Source organism: Microcebus murinus, chromosome 6 (genome assembly GCF_040939455.1).
Source record: "Microcebus murinus isolate Inina chromosome 6, M.murinus_Inina_mat1.0, whole genome shotgun sequence".
NCBI classification, from domain to species: Eukaryota; Metazoa; Chordata; class Mammalia; order Primates; family Cheirogaleidae; genus Microcebus; species Microcebus murinus.
Window position 1 is genome coordinate 59,877,277 of NC_134109.1, and position 20,845 is coordinate 59,898,121.

The 20,845-nt window shown below is 39.5% G+C and overlaps 1 protein-coding gene across 2 annotated transcripts in view; it reads left to right on the plus strand.

The window, feature by feature from the left end:
• The window catches only part of SNX6 (sorting nexin 6), a 334,434-nt gene that overhangs the window by 267,010 nt on the left and 46,579 nt on the right, over positions 1 to 20,845 (plus strand). For both annotated transcript variants that reach the window (XM_012736493.2, XM_076004109.1), the window contains exons 4-5: positions 15,399 to 15,503; positions 16,484 to 16,594. In XM_012736493.2, coding sequence (XP_012591947.2) covers positions 15,399 to 15,503; positions 16,484 to 16,594 — 216 coding nt within the window. The remainder of the gene's footprint in view (positions 1 to 15,398; positions 15,504 to 16,483; positions 16,595 to 20,845) is intronic.

Consider the following 20,845-nt stretch of genomic DNA (forward strand, 5'->3'; position numbering starts at 1 on the left):
CCCTCTGTATTCCTTATCTTCATTAATGGTACCATTTTCCAGTTGTGCAGGCAAGAAACCTCTGGTCATAGCCTTTACCTTAATAGCAGAACAATCACTGAGCCCAGTTAATTTCACCTTGGAAATGTTGTCTAACCCAGGAGTGGGGAACCTTTTCATGTTGGAAGGCTGCATTAATTTAACTGTAATCAAATAAGACCTCATTCAAGAAACTTCAATTAGATATACTTAAAAATGTACATTATTTTAGGCCTGGTGCAGTGGCTCACGTCTGTAATCCTAGCACTCTGGGAGGCTGAGGCAGGTGGATGGCTCAAGGTCAGGAGTTCTAAACCAGCCTGAGCAAGAGTAAGACCCCGTCTCTACTAAAAAATTGAAAGAAATTAATTGGCCAACTAAAAATATATAGAAAAAATTAGCCAGGCATACTGGCACATGCCTGTAGTCCCAGCTACTTGGGAGGCTGAGGCAGAAGGATTGCTTGAGCCCAGGAGGGTTTGAGGTTGCTGTGAGCTAGGCTGACGCCAGGACACTCTAGCCTGGGTAACAAAATGAGACTCTGTCTCAAAAAAAAAAAAAGTACATTATTTTATAAATATCTAACTACTATGTACTTAATAATTTCAAAAAATGAAAACTATTTGTTAACTTTAAAGTTAACTAACCTTTTAGTGACTTTGTTTTGTCTGCTTTTTGTTGGGAAGCATTTTAATTGGTTGCAGCTTGGAGGTCCAAAGTTTCAGGTGATCCTCTGGATGGGCTTAGTAATTTGTGACCTTAAGGCTCAAGGGTGATTTGGGTTATGTAGGGAAATGTAGATTTGCAGCAATAAGTGGTTGAAAAGCCAGAAAGCATTTTTAGGGCATGTTGCTAAAGGTGTGGGTATTCTACTGCATTTTTCCATATTACAATTGGATCTTTCTTAGTATCAAACAGTGACTTTAAAATGTCATCTACTGAGAGCTCAATCAGTTCAATCTGTAGTTCTTTAGAGGCCTTGGTGATATCAACTAGGTGAGGCTGAAATGCTAATTTCAGTGTGATGTCATGGTTTGCAAAGTCAGTGAACCTTTCCTTCTATTTTCCAATTTTTTAAAATTTATTTTATGAGTTTCTTTTTTTTTTTTTTGACAGGGGGTCTCACTTTGTTGCCCGAGCTAGAGTGCCATGACATCAGCCTAGCTCACAGCAACCTCAAACTCAAGCAATCTTTCTGCCTCAGCCTCCCGAGTAGCTGGGACTACAGGCATGCACCACCATGCCTGGCTAATTTTTTCTATATATTTTTAGTTGTCCAGCTAATTTCTTTCTATTTTTAGTAGAGACAGGGGTCTCACTCTTGCTCAGGCTGGTCTCGAACTCCTGAGCTGAAAGAATCCACCTGTCTCAGCCTTCCAGAATGCTAGGATTACAGGTGTGAGCCACTGCTCCCAGCCTGTATTCTCCAATTAATAGGTCTATGACAGGTGCGTATTCTTCAAATGTTTCATGTATATCATCCTGTTCATCAATAACCTTTGCTATCTGGGGAAAATATTCATCTGAAATTTCCTTTTGAAGAAGTGTTTTGAAAAAAGATAGCTTTTCTTTTAAATGCTTGGATTTTTTGTCACATATATAGACTTAGTTTTACCTTGCAAAGAAATATTCAAGTCGTTTGGATTTGACGTGATATCACACAGAAATGTGTTCCTACAGAAATCTTCTTTGATTAAGTCGCATTGCTGATTCTTTTCTTCATAAAATTGCACTATCTATCTGTTCTTGCAGAGATAAAAATTTTGGATAACACCTGTCCCTGTGATAGCCAGCACACTTTGGAGTGATATAGCAAATCCACACTAAATACCTCATTAAATTTTAGCATGCTATGAAACTGACCATGCCATGTTGTATTTGCACAAATACAGTTAACAATGCATATAACTTGTTGCAAAGTGTCACTTGAAATAGTAGCTTTAACACAGAGATTTTGCTGATGCAAGATACACTGAGAAGAAATGAGAGCATCTGGATCTGTTAATACTTTTATTTTTATCTGTATAACAAACCCTTTATGTTTCTGTTGCCACCCAACCAGGTTCATATGTCCGCAGCCCAAGAGGAAGCCAAGACACTGAGTCAGCAAGGTTTACAAGGCAGAGAAAGTCTTTATTCTACATAGCACTAAGCAGGGAGATGGGAGAAATTTCTCTAATCTGCCTCCCTGAAAATTTTTTTTATTTTTTTTGTTTTTTTTGAGACAGAGTCTCACTTTGTTGCCTGGGCTAGAGTGAGTGCCCTGGCGTCAGCCTAGCTCGTAGCAACATCAAACTCCTGGGCTCAAGTGATCCCCCTGCCTCAGCCTCCCAAGTAGCTGGGACTACAGGCATGCACCACCATGCCTGGTTAATTTTTTTCTATATATTTTTAGTTGTCCAGCTAATTTCTTTCTGTTTTTAGTAGAGACGGAGTCTTGCCCTTGTTCAGGCTGGTCTCATACTCCTGAGCTCAAGGGATCCTCCAGCCTCAGGCTCCCAGAGTGCTAGGGGTTACAGGCATGAGCCACTGTGCCCGCCCCCCCCCCCCCGAGAATTTGGAAGACGGGATTTTAATTTTTTTTTTATTTTAATTTTTTTTTTGAGACAGAGTCTCACTGTGTTGCCTGGCTAGAGTGCCGTGGCGTCAGCCTAGCTCACAGCAACGTCAAACTCCTGGGCTCAAGCGATCCTTCTGCCTCAGCCTCCTGAGTAGCTGGGACTACAGGCATGTGCCACCATGCCTGGCTAATTTTTTTTATATGTATACATTTTTAGTTGGCCAATTAATTTCTTTCTATTTTTAGTAGAGACGGGGTCTCGCTCTTGCTCAGGCTGGTTTTTAACTCCTGAGCTCAAACGATCCACCTACCTCGGCCTCCCAGAGTGCTGGGATTACAGGCGTGAGCCACTGTGCCCAGCCAAGATGGGAATTTTAAAGGTAGTTTGACAGGCAAAGGATTAGGCAATTAGGTTTGTTAATTGGGGCAAAATTATAGGGATGTAGAAATCATCTTCCTGTGTTACTGTAGTCCCTGAGATCATAATTCCAGTTGAGTTAGTTTCTTGGTATGGGCTGCTGGTCGAAGTAGGCCAGTTGATCTACTGGAATGCAGGGCCTGAAAGATATCTTAAAAACTATCTTTAGGTTTCATAAAGGTGATGTTATCTACAGAGAAAGTTAAGAATCTTTATGACCACCATTTGCTTCCAAGTGGTAATTACAAGGGGACAGGTACTAATTATTATCATTTTTAGCTAGGCCTGTACATTAGTTTTGCTAGGCCCTTACCACAATTCTTACCTTGCACCCCCTTATTGAAGGTCAGTTTCATTCTTGTCATAGAAGGTGGAATTTGCAGTCTCTGGCATTTTCTAGAAGGTGCATTGTCTGTACATTCACTCACTAAATGTACCAAATACATGTAATCCTAGCACTCTCGGAGGCCGAGGCAGGATGGATTGTTTGAGCTCAGGAGTTCGAGACCAGCCAGTCGCTGCTAAAAAAAATTTAAAAAAAAGAAAGAAATTAGCTGGACAACTAAAAATATATAGAAAAACTTAGCCAGGCATGGTTGTGCATGCCTGTAGTCCCAACTACGTGGGAGGCTGAGGCAGAAGGATTGCTTGAGCCCAGGAGTTTGAGGTTGCTTTGAGCTAGGCTGATGCCGGGGCACTCTAGCCCAGGCGACACAGTGAGACTCTGTCTCCAGAAAAAAAAAAATAATAATAATCTTGAAATCAGAAGGCTGGAGGTTTCCCCACCCCAAAAGAACTTACTTGGACCACCTTTTTTTTTGGAGTAAGGTTCAAACTCCTTAGACTAACATTCAGCAGTGCTCCTAACCGGTTCTGCCTGGCTTCATTTCTCAATCTCCACCCCGCCTCCCCAAATACTCTATTGCCCAAGTACCTTTGCACTTTAATGTCTGCTTTATATATGCATTTCAATGTCATGGAGTGCCTTTTTCCCCCTCACCTTTTCTTTCAAGACTTGGCTCAGATGTTTGCGTTTTTTTAAATACCTGCCCCGTATTTAGCTTAAACACATTACACTTTTAGTGATAGCTATTTCATATAAAAATGTGACATACATTGTGTTGGCAGAGGATAAAAAGATGGATAAATTTCTCTGCCCTGAGGCTAAAGTGTAGGGAGGGAGGTGGAGCTACAATCCTTTGTGATTACGTGCCAACGGAGTAAAAAGTAGAGAGTTTTTAACTTTAGGGGAAAGGCTAATAGTAAACACATAATAATAGTTATTTATATAGCATTTACTGCATCCCAGGGACTTTCCACATGTTAAGTCAGGCCAAATCCCTATGAAATAGTTGCTGCTGTTATTCCCTCTTTGGAAAGGAAAACTTGAGGTTCAGAAAGATTAATTAAGTTGCCCAAGGTCATACAACCAGGAGGAGTTGCAGTTAAACAGGCATTCTAGCTCTAGGACCTGGGTCTTTAACCAGTGTGTGCTATCACTTCTAGCCAGCAGAAAGGATAGCATGTGTTGGTAACTTGGTTCCACCTGGAGCACCTGTTCTTGCTGGAGCAGGGGTTGCAAAGGTACATATGCCTAGTACAGATAGAGTGTACAGTGTGTAATGATAAAGACTCCAGGCAGGGGGGAGTGCTGAGGGGATTTCAAACTAGGAAAGACATGCCTAAATAAAAGTAGCTCTGTATATTATTCTGACGTGGAAGGTGGATTGATGCTTCCATTCAGAAAGCAAAGAAACCAGCTACCAGGCTAATTAATAGTTCAGATGGGAAATAATGAAGGTAGAGCTAAAGCAGTGGAAGAGGGATGAATGAGGGGACAAAGTAAGGAGGTGTTTAGGCCATGCACAGTGGCTCATGCCTGTAATCCTGCCAGTCTGGTAGGCAAAGGCAAAAGGATCTCTTGAACTCAGGAGTTGGAGACCACCCCAAGCAAGAGTGTGACCCCACGTCTACTAAAAATAGAAAAATTAGCCAGGCACAGTGGCATGCTTCTGTAGTCCCGGGTAGTCAGGATGCTGAGGCAGGAGGATCACTTGGGAGTTTGAGGTTGCAGTGAGCTACAGTAATGCCACTGCATTCTATCCTGGGCAACAGAGTGAGACCCTGTCTCCAAAAAAAGAGAGTTGTTTAGCAGATAAAATTGACAGGACATAATGACTAAGTACATGGGCTGGACTGGAGAGGAGAAAATGCAGAATATAGGAAAGAGCAGGGTTAGAAAGTAGATAAGTTTTATTTTCAGATATGTTGGATTTAAAGGGCCTGTGAGCTGTCTAACTTCCTCCCTCCCAAACTAGAATGTAAGATCTGTAAGGGAAAGGATTTGTGTCTCTTCACTGCTATCTCCCTAGCATAGAGGGCAGTGCTCGGCACATTGAAGGCACTCAAACAATTGTTTGGTTTTTGTTCGTTTTGAGACACAGTCACCAGCCTAGAGTGCAGTGGCATCATCATAGCTCACTGCAACCTTAAACTCCTGCCTGGGCTTAAGTGATCCTCTTGTCTCAGTCTCCCAAGTAGCTAGGACTACAGGCGTGAGGCATCACACTCAGCTAATTTTTTATTTTATTTTATTTTATTTTTGAGACAGAGTCTCGCTTTGTTGCCCAGGCTAGAATGAGTGCCGTGGCATCAGCCTGGCTCACAGCAACCTCAAACTCCTGGGCTCAAGCAATCCTTCTGCCTCAGCCTCCTGAGTAGCTGGGACTACAGGCATGTGTCACCATGCCTGGCTAATTTTTTCTATATGTATTAGTTGGCCAATTTTTTTCTATTTATAGTAGAGACGGTCTTGCTCTTGCTCAGGCTGGTTTTGAACTCCTGACCTTGAGCAATCCACCTGCCTCGGCCTCCCAGAGAGCTAGGATTACAGGCATGAGCCACCGCGCCTGGCCTTAATTTCTATTTATAGTAGAGACAGGGTCTCACTCTTGCTCAGAGTGGTTTTGAACTCCTGACCTCGAGCAGTCTGCCCACCTCGGCCTCCCAGAGTGCTAGGATTACAGGCGTGAGCCACCATGCCTGGCCAAATTTTTTTATTTTTTGTAGAGATGGGGTCTGTGTTGCTCAGGCTAGTCTCAGACCTCTGGCCTCAAGGCAACATCCTGCCTCAGCCTCCCAGTGTTAGGATTACAGGTGTGAGTGACCACACCCAACCTCAACCAATTGTTTAATAATGGAATATTTCCAAGTGGATATGTCTAGTTGGTAACTTGAAATTCTGATTGGGAACTTAGAACAAAAGGTCTGAATTGGAGATATAAATTTAGGAATTATTAGTCAAAAATGGCTGAGATTATTTCCAATGTTAGATAGCACCCAAGAGAAATCAACATTTAAGGACCAAAGGGAAGATGATGATTATGTGAGGGGGCTGAGAGAAGTAGCAGGAGAATGATAGGTGACTCCAAAAGTAGAGAGAATTTTAAGTAGGGAGGGGTCGGAGTGATACGAAAGCAAGATACTGCAGGGAGACCAAGAAGACTGAAAAGTATCATTGAGTATGGGAATTAGGTAGTCATGAGAGGGTTTTGTGAGGCCAAAGTGTATTGTATGATCAGGTCCTATAGCAGACAGGAAGGTCACATGCTCTGGGGGACAGGCAACTCAGGCTTCCAGAGGACACTACTTCCTTTGAGGGTGCAGAGAAGGTGGGAAGGATAAGATTTATTTCTAATAGAAACGTTTGTTGATGGGTCTGAGGGAATAAAACAGGTACTGGCATTTATGTTTCTGGGTGTGGGGGGCAAGGTCACTTGTTGAGAGTGGGAGTGGTAATGTGGTAGAAGGTTGAGATAATAAAAGTTCGCAATGGTTGTTGCAGGGAATCAAAAGGAGAGCTGCTCAGGACTGGACTAATGAGTGGTTTTGAGAGCCTGATGCACTTTGGAGACCATTAATTTGTAGTGGACCAGTACAAACAGTTGTGACTTTTCTCTAGCCTCACTCAGCAGTTCAAATGTAAAAGCAAAGTGTGATGAGGCCAGGTGTGGTGGCTCACACCTGTAATCCTAGCACTCTGGGAGGCCGAGGCGGGTGGATGATTTGTGCTCAAGAGTTTGAGACCAGCCTGAGCAAGAGCGAGACCCTGTCTCTACTAAAAAAAAAAAAAAAAAAAAATAGAAAGGAATTAATTGGCCAACTAAAAATATATATAGAAAAAATTAGCCGGGCATGGTGGCGCTTGCCTGTAGTCCCAGCTACTCGGGAGGCTGAGGCAGTAGGATTGCTTGAGCCTAGGAGTTTGAGGTTGCTGTAAGCTAGGCTGACGCCACGGCACTCTAACACTCTAGCCCAGGCAACAGAGTGAGACTCTGTCTCAAAAAAAACAAAAAGTGTGATGATTACATTGATCCCTGAGTGTGGGCATTTGCAAGCCAGGTGTGGAAAAAAGAGCAATGGGATTTGAAGGGTCCAGCAAGAAAGGCAATGGAGTGGATTGGAAAAGGAGTGAAGCAGAGAGGGCACTGACAGTGGAAATACATGGAAAGGTCACAGGACTTGTTGATAAGGATAGGTGTTAATAAGATCAAATTGTACATTGTTGTAAAAGTGGCAGGGAGAAAATGGGAAGCACTTAATTTTGTGTTGTATTACATAAAGTTGATTGTCTTTCTCATTGCAGACAGATTTCTTGAAGGCAGAGCTTTTTGTTCGCTTAAATCCTCAATATCTGGAACAGTTGTTTGCTTATAAATGCTAAAAAAAAAACCCAAAAAACTGAGGTCTGTAATCCCAGCTACTCAGGAGGCTGAGGCAAGAGGATTGCTTGAACTCAGAAGTTAAGAGATCAGCCTGGGCAATATAGCGAGATCCTGTCTATAAATGTATTGCCTAAAGAGTCAATGTTTATATTTGTTGATAATCTTAACTTTGACTTCATAGAAGTCAAAGTTAATATGACTTCATAGAAAATACATAGGTAGACACCACCATTAATACTTCCCTAATGTTCTGTTGCTTCTGGTATGGTATATGAGAGGAAATCTGGTTGTAAATGTCAGTTAAATAGGTGTAAAGTTTGGCCTGAATTAATGAGCTTATTGGAATTTACTCCTATCATGGGTTTTTCATTGATCATGCTGTAATTACCTGAAAACAGTCTTGTAGCCCAGCATGGTTATCACCTTTCTTTCTCCTCTTCCCTCCTTTCCAGTCAACAATTATTTGTTGAGAATCACTATTGGGAATATAGCAATGAACAAAACAGACAAAAATCTATCTCTTCATGGAGATGAATTCTAGTCAGGGAGGAACATTTAAACAAAAGTAAAGTATATTAGATGATGAATAAGTGTAATGAAAAGAAATGAGGAGGCAATAGGGATTTGGGGCCAGGGTGGGGACTATGGCTGGTTTGAGCTGTGGTTTTAATAGGGTGGCTAGGATGGGCCTTCCCAAGAAAGACTTGAAGGAAGTGATCTATGCAGGTAGATATCTGGGGGCAGAATGTTCTGGGCAGCGGAACAGTGAGTGCAAAGATTCATGAGGTAGCAGCATGCCCGTGTGTTCAGGGAACAACTCAGAGGCCATATGGCATGACTGCAGTGAGCCCGAGGAGTAGTAGATTAGTCAAAGAGATGTCAGGTGGAGATTTTATAGTGCCTAGTGGACCACTGTGTGGACTTTGGCTTTTCTCCAAGTGGAAAGATTTTGAGGACAGATTTTTAGTTTAATGATATCATAGGGGTGGCTCTGTAGGGAATAAATTTATGAGAGGTATAAGGGAGGAAGCAAGAGACCACTTGGGAGGATATTGAAATAATCAGAGTTATTTTCTTTTCTTCCTCCCTCCTTCCTCTTTTCCCTATCCATTCATCCATCTATCTCTATAGATTTGCTTTCTTGGCAAAAGATAAACAGCTGACTTTTTTTTAGGAATAATCTAAGCTAGATACTTTATGGTAAAATAGGTAGTGTAGTAACTAGTAGTGAATGTCTTCTTTATGAAGTATATGTGGAGAATTAACCTAGCAACAACATGGTAGAGTCTTTAAATTATTTTTCTAATGATAATTGTATTTGTGTTGCTTAACCCACATGCTCTGTCCTAGTCTTTCTCTTGAAAGTGAGACAAATGTTTAACCCAGATAGTCTCTGACAGAAGAAAGTAAAAAGTTAACTGGTCCAGATAAAGATTAAACCACTGAATGAAATCTAGTTAGAAGTTTTCTCAAACTAGGCCAGGCATGGTGGCTCATGCCTATAATCCTAGCACTCTGGGAGCCTGAGGCTGGAGGATTGCTTGAGCTCAGGAGTATGAGACCAGCCTAAGCAAAAGCTACAAAAAATAGAAAAAATTAGCATGGTGGTGTATGCCTGTAGTCCCAGCTACTCAGGAGGCTGAGGCAGGAGGATCACTTGAGCCCAGGAATTTGAGATTGCTGTGAACTAGGCTTGACGCCATGGTACTCTAGCCCGGGTGACAGAGCCAGACTCTGTCTCAACAAAAAGAAATTTCCTCAAACTGAATTTACTAGTTGCAGAAAATTAATTGTGAATTACAAGTTGTGTGCCTCTTTCCCTTAATAAAACCTATAAAATTACTGACTTTTCTCTAAAGAGAAGAAAATCTGCCTGGAAAATACGTGTATATTTTACGTAATTTTTTTTTTCCACTCTCTGGCCTAAGTCAATATTTTATGTAATTAACACTAAATTTACAATATGATATTTTATCAAATTGAGGTGCAATTGATTGAAAGATGTATCTTATTTTATGTACTGGTAAGAAAGAAAAAAATGTTGCCAGTTAAATTGTAGTTTGTCATTGATGGAAAGAAAACCCTATTTCTTTCTTTTTTTTTTTTTTTTTTTTTGAGACAGAGTCTCGCTTTGTTGCCCAGGCTATAGTGAGTGCCGTGGCATCAGCCTAGCTCACAGCAACCTCAAACTCCTGGGCTCAAGCAATCCTTCTGCCTCAGCCTCCCGAGTAGCTGGGACTACAGGCATGCGCCACCACGCCCGGCTAATATTTTTTCTATATATGTTAGTTGGCCAATTAATTTCTTTCTATTTATAGTAGAGACGGGGTCTCGCTCTTGCTCAGGCTGGTTTCTAACTCCTGACCTCGAGCAATCCGCCTGCCTCGGCCTCCCAGAGTGCTAGGATTACAGGCGTGAGCCACCACGCCCGGCCAGAAAACCCTATTTCAAATGTTAAAATTTTAAAAATTCACATCTAGAATTGATGAAATATTATAGCACATTAACTTTCAGTGAAATTTTGTACTGATGTTGAGAGTGATTTTATTTTAGGCACTGGCTTTTCCATTATACATCTTAGTTATTAGAAATAGACTTTTAAAAAACCTTTGTGTGTTTGAAGCAAATCTTATTGTCAAATAAAATAATCCTTTATGTGTCCTTTTATCTGTGTGCTCAAGGAATGAGAAAGAATTATTTGGGGTACAATATCAGAATAAATACTTTCATGTTTTGAACTTATGAAATATAAAGTCTTAGTTGTACCATCAGTATTTTGCATCATGCTCTAATTATGCCAATGTTTCAGCATTTGTGATTCATGCACATTTTTCTGAGATCAGTTCTAGAACTCAGTTTTTAAAAGAATGAAAAAAGACAAATTGTAGATTGAATTAATAACTACTAAGGTAACATGTGAGTGGATAATATGCTTTGAAAAGATATATGAGAAGGAATTTACAGAAGAGTTAGAAAGGAAAGAAAAGTAAAGAGGCATGAGGGAACTTTCTGGGGATAATGGGAATGTTCCATATCTTGATTATGGTAGGTAGCCTATATGTTAAAACTCTTCAAATTATATACTTATAATCTGCATTTTATACCTAAAAAAGTAAAATTCAAGACCAAAAGTGTTAAGTACATAATGTATAATACAATGATATTTTATGTAGATAAAAATTATAATAAAAAAGCCAAGTGTGCTATCAAAAAAAGGGGGGGGACAGTGTGTTTGGTATAGAAGGATAAGGAAATAGAAGAGACAAAAATACTTTAATAAACTGGAAGAATAAATAACAGCTACTCAAATGTAGAAATCCCTGAAAGATTTTGTTTCCAAACTAATAGATCAATGGTTAAAAAAAAATCTGAAAATAAAAATGTACATGTAGATATGAAATTTGGCATAAATATTTTATATAAACATTAAAAAATTAGCAGTTGTAATAATGAAGTTTTGTCAGGATCTAAATGTAAAGAAAACACTGAAAACCTCTGCTGGTATTCTCAATTACAGACCTTTAAGGCCCTTTGCCTGAAGATTCTGTTTTGAGAGGCCTGAAATTCTGTATTTTTAACAGACAGCCAGGTTGATTTTTATCAGTTGTGTTTGGGAAATGGTAGACTAGGCAATGAAAACATAAATGGAGAAATGCTAAGGTCATTTTTACAAAAACTATGATAAATGTACAAGTTTGCTGTGGCTGCTGTAATCCACAAACTTGGTAGCTTGAAACAACAGAAATTTATTCTCTCACAGTTCTGGAGATCAGAGGTCAGAAATCAGGATCATTGAGCTGAAATCAAGGTGTCAGCTGGCAAAGCCAACCCCTTTCAGAGGCTTTAGGGAAGAATTTCTTGCCTCTTCCAGCTTCTGGTGACTGCCAGCATTCCTTGGTTTGTGGCTGCATTACTTTAACCTGTGCCTCTATAGTCACATTGCCTTCTCATTAGTTATTAAAAGATTTTGTCTGTGTCAAATCTCTGCCTTTTATAAAGATACATGTGATTGGATTCAGGGCCCACCTTAAAAATCCATCTCAAAATCCTTAATTGAATCACATCTGCAAAGTCCTTTTTTGCCATTTAAGATATCATTTACAGGTTCTAGGATTTGGATGTAGGTATCTTTTGGGGAGTCATTATTCAGGCTACAACAATAAACAGCTTAAAAGTGGCCTGGAGGCCGGGCGCTGTGGCTCACGCCTGTAATCCTAGCTCTTGGGAGGCCGAGGCGGGCGGATTGCTCAAGGTCAGGAGTTCAAAACCAGCCTGAGCAAGAGCGAGACCCCGTCTCTACTATAAATAGAAAGAAATTAATTGGCCAACTGATATATATATATAAAATTAGCCGGGCATGGTAGCGCATGCCTGTAGTCCCAGCTACTCGGGAGGCTGAGGCAGAAGGATCACTCAAGCCCAGGAGTTTGAGGTTGCTGTGAGCTAGGCTGACGCCACGGCACTCACTCTAGCCTGGACAACAAAGTGAGACTCTGTCTCAAAAAAAAAAAAAAAAAAAAAAAAAAAAAAAAAGTGGCCTGGAGGTGAATAAACAGAAAAAATGAAACATTTCTGAAACTATAATTAATGTAGGAAATTGGAGAAGAGATCAGTATGAAGACCTGATAAGACTAAATAGAAGCAAGAAAACTGAAAAAGAGTATTCACTAATGTTTCCAGTATTGCAGAAGCAATGAGATAGTTGGAAAATGAAAAAGAAAACTTTGTTATTCAAGGCAGTTTTTTATTTTTTAAATCTGACAGAAGGCTACATGTAGCACTGAGTACAATGATTTTTTTAAAACATTTTAAATTATTTTTGTTTATAACTAGCCTGCACAACGTAAGACCCTGTCTCTACAAAAACAAAAAATTTAGCTGCGTATGGTGGCACATGCCCGTAGTCCTACCTACTCAGGAGGCTGAAGCAGGAGGATTGCTTGAGCCCAGCAGTTTGAGGTTGCAGTGAGCTATATTGACACCACTGCACTCTAGCCCAGGCAACAGAGCAATACCCTGTCTTAAAGAAAAAAAAAAAGTTTTTATGTGTAAGTTTATGGTATAAACTTTTAAAAATATGATTACAGATTGAAATTTAACTTAATACAAACTTATTAAAGTTATCAGTAAAATTTTTGTTTAAGGTTATCTTATGTAGTATCACAGTAAATTAAAGTGTTGAATTGCTTCTGTGAATCTTTGGTTGTATTTCATGTAATGTGTTTAACAAGCATATTACTCAACTAATTGTGCAAAATGAAATAAGTTACTTTTTTATTACTAGTAAAGTCATAACTATATTTAATAAGGAACTATAGCATTGTTTAATGTCACAAGATTGCTGTCTAAAGAAGGCTTTTTTCCTATTTATGAAAGTACTACATGCATATTGTGGAAAATTAGGAGAATAAGGGAATGTATAAAGAAAATCTATTCTTTTTCACATTTTGGTGTATTTCTTATAAGTCCTTTGTATATATTTTTAAAAATATTTTAGTTGAGATCATTGAGTATAAATAGTTTTGGATCCAGCGTTTTTTTTCATTTACATTGTAATCAAAATTTGAAGTATTAATGACCAGGTGAGATTCCTAAAGTAAATCCTGGGTTTTAAAACTACAGTACTATATTTGAAACAGGCTAATTAGACTTTAAATATTTTATATCTTCGCAAAGGGTTGAAACTTTATCTTTTAGCATATGTGACTCTTTTGTAAGTCTCCAAATTACCCAAACATTTAAAAATATTTATTGTTTAAAGAGTAAGAAAAATGGGCCAGGCACAGTGGCTCACACCTGTAATCCCAGTACTTTGGAAGGCCAAGGTGGTAGGATTGCTTGAGACCGGGAGTTTGAGACCAGCCTGAGCAACATGGCCAGACCCTATATCTCTACAAAAAAAATTTGAAAATTAGCTGGGCATGGTGGCACACTCTTATAGTCCCAGCTACTCAGGAGGCTGAGCCAGGAGAATTGCTTGAGCTCAGGAGTTGGAGCTTGTGGTGAACTGTGATCTTGTGTGACTGTACTTCAGTCTGGGTGACAGAGCAAAACCCTGTCTGGATAAAGTTTAAAAATTTTAAGTGGAAAAGTATCCTCATAGACAAGTAAATAGAAGCAGTAAATAGGGAACACATCCAATTCTTCAACTGTATTGTAGCTTGTAGGGTTATTTATTGAGTACTTACTCTATAAATTTAGTATTTTTCTTAGTAATTTACATATATATAGTGTGTATATATATATATATATATTTTTTTTTTTTTTTTTTTTGAGACAGTCTCATTCTGTTGCCCTGGCTAGAGTGCCGTGGCATCAGCCTAGCTCACAGCAAACTCAAACTCCTGAGCTCAAGCAATCCTTCTGCTTCAGCCTCCTGAGTAGCTGGGACTATAGGCATGTGCCACCATGTCCGGCTAATTTTTTCCATATACATTTTTAGTTGGCCAATTAATTTATTTCTATTTTTTAGTAGAGACAGGGTCTCACTCTTGCCCAGGCTGGTTTCGAACTACTGACCTTGAACGATCCTCCTGCCTCGGCCTCCTAGAGTGCTAGGATTACAGGCGTGAGCCACCTCACCAGGCTTACATGTAGTATATTTAACTATATTTAATAATTTCATTGTATATTCTTAAACTGAAAGAAACAATAGAGTTAAAATTAATGCTCAATTTTTTAAAATTTTTCTTGTTTTTTTTTTTTTTTTGAGACAGGGTCTTGCTCTATTGCCTGGGCTAGAGTGCAGTGGTGTCATCATAGCTCACTGCAATATCAGACTCATGGGCTCATGTCATCTCTTGCATCAGCCTCCACAGTAGCTGGGACTATATGTTCATGCTACCACTCCCAGCTAATTTTTACATTTTTTGTAGAAATAATCTTCATATGTTGCTCAGGTTGGTCTCCATCTCCTGGCCTCAAGCAATCCTCCTGCCTCAGCCTCCCAAAGTGCTAGAATTACAGGCATGAACCACTATGCTGAGATTCATTCCTTAGTTTTAGAATATTGAACTTTAATGGACAATCTTCTTGGAAAATAGTTTTCTTTTTGGATGAAACTGTGATGAATCATGGTTAGCTCTGTGACTTATACAAAGCAGAGTATAATTGAATGGGGTAGAATGAAAATTGGTTAAGATATTAGCATTACCCAAAGCACCTGCAATATATGTGGGATTAAATGAACTCAAGTACCTTTTTAGACTCATAAGACTCTAAAGACTACTAAGAGTATTTTGTTGACTGGGCGCGGTGGCTCACGCCTGTAATCCTTGCACTCTGGGAGGCTGAGGCGGGTGGATCACTCAAGATTAGGAGTTCAAAACCAACCTGAGCAAGAGTGAGACCCTGTCTCTACTAAAAATAGAAAGAAATTAATTGGCCAACTAAAAATATATAGAAAAAATTAGCCAGGCATGGTGGCGTATGCCTATAGTCCCAGCTACTCGGGAGGTTGAGGCAGAAGGATTGCTTGAGCCCAGGAATTGGAGGTTGCTGTGAGCTAGGCTGATGCCATGGCACTCTAGCTCAGGCGACAGAGTGAGACTCTGTCTCAAAAAAAAAAGAGTATTTTGTTGTTTTTGTTTTGTTTTTGAATTGTCTTATTGTTAAGGAGAAGAATGAAATTATATAAAAGCATAAAAAAATTTATTAAGATATTATTTTCTTTTTCTAGCTTAAAGCAATAAATGTGGATCTTCAGACTGATGCTGCCCTGCAGGTAGACATTTCTGATGCTCTTAGTGAGAGGGATAAAGTAAAATTCACTGTTCACACAAAGGTAAGTGTGATTTTGTACTTTGTATTATTTTAGCCATTTACTGTGCTAATATTACATATGTAATAGTAATAATATGTTGACTGGAATTGGGTTTTTAACATGATTAGAAATAGACTGTATTTTAGTTTATAATTCACTGCTATTTTAACAAAAAAAAGTTTTGGAGAAATGTACTTTTAAGATTACCATTTTGAGAATTATTTTATTTATTTGTTTATCTATTTTTTGAGTTTATTTTTGACACAGTCTTGCTCTGCCATCGAAGTGAGAGTCTCATGTCATCATCATAGCTAACTGCAACCTCAGACTCCTGAGCTCAAGCAGTCCTCTTACTTCAGGCTCCCAACTACTAGAACTATGGACATGGCCACCACGTGGTGCCCAGCTAATTTTTTAAATTTTTTTGTGGAGATTGGGTCTTGCTATTGCCCAGGCTGGTCTTAGGCTCCTGGCCTTAGGCCATTTTCCCGTCTTGACCTCCCAAAGTGTTAGGATTGCAGCCATGCACCACCAAGCTAACATTTTGAGAATTAATCACAGAACCTAGACATAGTACAAATTTAATTTTCTCTATTTTTATTAATATCTTTTACTAGTCTTGTTATTTTTAATTTTGCTATGTTGTTTTTATTAGTCAAATTACTGTCTTACAAATTATTATTCTTACTAGATCTCAGTTCTTGGGCACATTTTCAGATTGCAAATGTATTTTCCTTTGTTTGAATAGTTTAATTTGAAATATATTAATAAGATAACTTTTAAGTAATGGTAGCAGTACAATAGAATAAGAGTGTGTCAATCAGCTTTCCCATAGATCTGAGGATAATTTTGTCTGGGTATCTATCTCAGTGTTTTATAACAGACTTTAAAGACATTGATGGCCTCCCCTATAAGACTAATTTTTTAGAAAATAAGATATAAAATGTTTATTAAAAGCTTTTTAGTGTAACTTTTATTCAAAAGAATCTTCGTCTTTGCAGAGTTCATTGCCAAATTTTAAACAAAATGAGTTTTCTGTTGTTCGACAACATGAGGAATTCATCTGGCTTCATGATTCCTTTGTTGAAAATGAAGACTATGCAGGTTATATTGTAAGTATTAAGATTCCATTTCAATCCAAATTTCTAGGAGAGTTTTAGATACTGTATTGTTCTTTTTTTTGTTTTTGCTTTTTTTTTTTTTATTTCAGCATATTATGGGGTTACAGATTATAAGGTTTCAATAAATGCCCATTTCCCCCCTCCCCCCAAAAGTCTGAGTCTCCATCATGACTATCCCCCAGATGGTGTACATCTCACTCATTATGTATGTATATACCCACCCCCCCCCCACCTGCCCAATACCCTATTACTGTAGTACCTATGTGTCCACTTAGGTGCTACTCAGTTAATACCAGTTTGCTGGAGAATATATCTGGTGCTTGTTTTTCCATTCTTGGGATACTTCACTTAGTAGTATGGGTTCCAGCTCTAACCAGGAAAATATAAGATGTGCTATATCACCATTGTTTCTTAGAGCTGAATAGTACTCCATGGTATACATATACCACATTTTATTAATCCATTCTTGGATTGATGGGCACTTGGGCTGTTTCCACAGCCTTGCAATTATGAATTGTGCTGCTACAAACATTTGAGTTTAGGTGTCTTTTCTGTAGAGTGTCATTGGATCATTTGGGTAGATGCCCAGCAATGGGATTGCTGGATCAAATGGTAGATTCACTTGTATCGCTTTAAGGTATCTCCATATTGCTTTCCACAGAGGTTGAACTAGTTTGCAGTCCCACCAGCAGTGTAGGAGTGTTCCTCTCTCTCCGCATCCACGCCAGCATTTATTGTTTGGAGACTTTTTGATAAAGGCCATTCTCACTGGGGTTAAGTGATATCTCATTGTGGTTTTGATTTGCATTTCCCTGATGATTAGAGATGTTGAGCATTTTTTCATATGTTTGTTGGCCATTCTTCTGTCTTCTTTTTTTTTTTTTTTTTTTTTTTTTGAGACAGAGTCTCACTTTGTTGTCCAGGCTAGAGTGAGTGCCGTGGCGTCAGCCTAGCTCACAGCAACCTCAAACTCCTGGGCTCGAGTGATCCTTCTGCCTCAGCCTCCCGAGTAGCTGGGACTACAGGCATGCGCCACCATGCCCGGCTAATTTTTTATATATATATCAGTTGGCCAATTAATTTCTTTCTATTTATAGTAGAGACGAGGTCTCGCTCTTGCTCAGGCTGGTTTTGAACTCCTGACCTCGAGCAATCCGCCCGCCTCGGCCTCCCAAGAGCTAGGATTACAGGCGTGAGCCACAGCGCCCGGCCTTCTTCTGTCTTCTTTAGAAAAGTTTCTGTTCAAGTCCTCTGCCCACTTTTTAATAGGGTTATTTGATTTTTTCTTCCTGATTTTCGTGAGTTCTAAATATATTCTAGTTATCAGTCCCTTATGGGATGCATAGGATGCAAAAATTCTCTCCCATTCTGTAGGTTGTCTGTTTACTTTCATGACTATTTCTTTGGCTGTGCAGAAGCTTTGTAGTTTGATCATGTCCCATTTATTTATTTTTGTTGCTGCTGTGATTGCCTTTGGGGACTTCTTCATAAACTCTTTGCCCAGGCCGATGTCTAGGAGAGTGTTTCCAACTTTTTCCTCTAGAGTTCTAATAGTTTCATACCTTAGGTTTAAGTCGGTTATCCAGCGTGAGTTGGTTTTTGTGAGAGGTGAAAGGTATGGGTCCTGTTTTAGCCTTCTACAGGTGGCTATCCAGTTTTCCCAGCACCATTTATTGAAAAGGGATTCTTCTCCCCAGCGTATGTTTTTGTCTGCTTTGTCAAAGATTAGATGGCTATATGAGGATGGTTTTATATCAGGATTCTCACATCTGTTCCACTGGTCAATATTCCTATTTTTGTGCCAATACCATATTGATTTAATTACTACAGCTTTGTAGTATAGTTTGATATCTGGCATATTAATGCCTCCCATTTTGTTTTTGTTGCCTAGAATTGCTCTTGATATTCGGGGTCTTCTTTGGTTCCATACGAAGCGTAAAATTATTTTTTCTATATCTGTGAAGAATGCTGATGGGATTTTAATAGGTATTGCATTGAATCTGTAGATCAGTTTGGGTAGTATAGACATTTTGATGATATTGAGTCTGCCGATCCACGAGCATGGTATGGATTTCCATCTGTTTACATCCTCTGCTAGTTCCTTCCTCAGTGTTTCATAGTTCTCCCTGTAGAGGTCTTTTACGTCCGTGGTTAAGTATATTCCTAGGTACTTTAATTTCTTTGTTGCTATTGTGAAGGGGATTGAGTCTTTGATTTGGTTCTCAATTAGATTGTTGTTGGCGTATATGAATGCCTCTGATTTCTGTGTATTGATTTTGTATCCTGAGACTTTACTAAATTCATTGATCAGTTCCAGGAGTTTCTTGGTTGAATCTTTGGGGTTTTCTAGATACAATATCATATCATCAGCAAACAGTGAAAGTTTGATCTCTTCTGCCCCTATTTGGATACCTTTGATTCCATTTTCCTGTCTGATTGCTGTAGCCAAGACTTCCAGCACTATGTTGAACAGAAGTGGAGATAGTGGGCAGCCTTGTCTGGTTCCAGTTTTAAGTGGGAATGATTTCATGCTTTTTTTTTTTTTTATCAGCATATTATGGGGGTACAAATGTTAAGGTTACCTATATTGCCCATCCCCCCTCGAGTCAGAGGTTCTAGCTTGACCGTCCCCCGTGTATTGTTAATATATGTGGGAGTCTTATTTAGGATCTTTAGTGAACTTACGTGATGTTTAAAAAATTGTCAGTTACAAAACATGTTTGGCTGCCACCTTTTATCCTGAGTTGTTTTGTTTTATGGGGACATATTATACTTAAGAATTTTTAAATTCTTAAGTTTAAGAAATAGGCTTGTCCTAGGGATTAATTAAGAGAATGTTACAAACCATACTGGTTTTATTTATTTTGTTTATTTATTTTTTTATTTTTTTGAGACAGAGTCTCACTTTGTTGCCCAGGCTAGAGTGAGTGCCATGGCGTCAGCCTAACTCACAGCAACCTCAAACTCCTGGGCTCGGCCGGGCGCGGTGGCTCACGCCTGTAATCCTAGCTCTTGGGAGGCCGAGGCGGGCGGATTGCTCAAGGTCAGGAGTTTAAAACCAGCCTGAGCAAGAGTGAGACCCCGTCTCTACTATAAATAGAAAGAAATTAATTGGCCAACTGATATATATATATATAAAAAAAAAAATTAGCCGGGCATGGTGGCGCATGCCTGTAGTCCCAGCTACTCGGGAGGCTGAGGCAGAAGGATCGCTCTTCTGCCTAGGCTGAAGAGCTAGGCTGACGCCACGGCACTCACTCTAGCCTGGACAACAAAGCGAGACTCTGTCTCAAAAAAAAAAAAAAAAAAAAAACTCCTGGGCTCAAGCAATCCTTCTGCCTCATCCTCCCGAGTAGCTGGGACTACAGGCATATGCCACCATGCCCAGCTAATTTTTTCTATATATATTAGTTGGCCAATTAATTTCTTTCTATTTATAGTAGATCTGGGGTCTCGATCTTGCTCAGGCTGGTTTTTAACTCCTGACCTCGAGCAATCCTCCTGCCTTGGCCTCCCAAAGTGCTAGGATTACTGGCGTGAGCCAACATGCCCGGCCACCATACTGGTTTTAAACCTTTAGGTGGACCAATACTTAGAGTTAGATAACCTCTTAGGTTATCTAATCTAAGTATGCACCAGATGTTGCAGTCAAGAATAGACGGTTCGTCTGTTTCCTTTCTCTGTAAGAAAATAATTTAAAAAGTGAAAAAATATAAATTTAAATTAAAAAAAAAAAAACAAGAATAGATGGTCATCCTGCCTCAGCTGTTGACCACATTCAGATTTCTGAATTTTTTTTTTTTTTTTTTTTTCTGGGACAGAGTCTCACTCTGTTGCTCTGGCTAGAGTGTTGTGGCATCAGCCTAGCTCACAGCAACCTCAAACTCCTGGGCTCAAGTGATCCTCTTGCCTCAGCCTCCCGAGTAGCTGGGACTACAGGCGTGTGCCACCATGCCCAGCTAATTTTTTCTATATATTTTTAGTTGGCCAATTAATTTCTTTATGTTTTTAGTAGAGAGGGGTTCTCACTCTTGCTCAGGCTGGTTTCAAACTCCTAACCTTGAGCAATCCTTCTGCCTCGGCCTCCCAAAGTGCTGGGATTACAGGTGTGAGCCACCATGCCCAGCCAGATTTCTGAAATTGATTGATTGATTGGCAGAGTCTCTCTCTGTTGCCCAGGCTAGAGTGCTGTGTCCTACCTCATGGCAACCTCAAACTCCTGGGCTCAAGCAATCCTCCTGC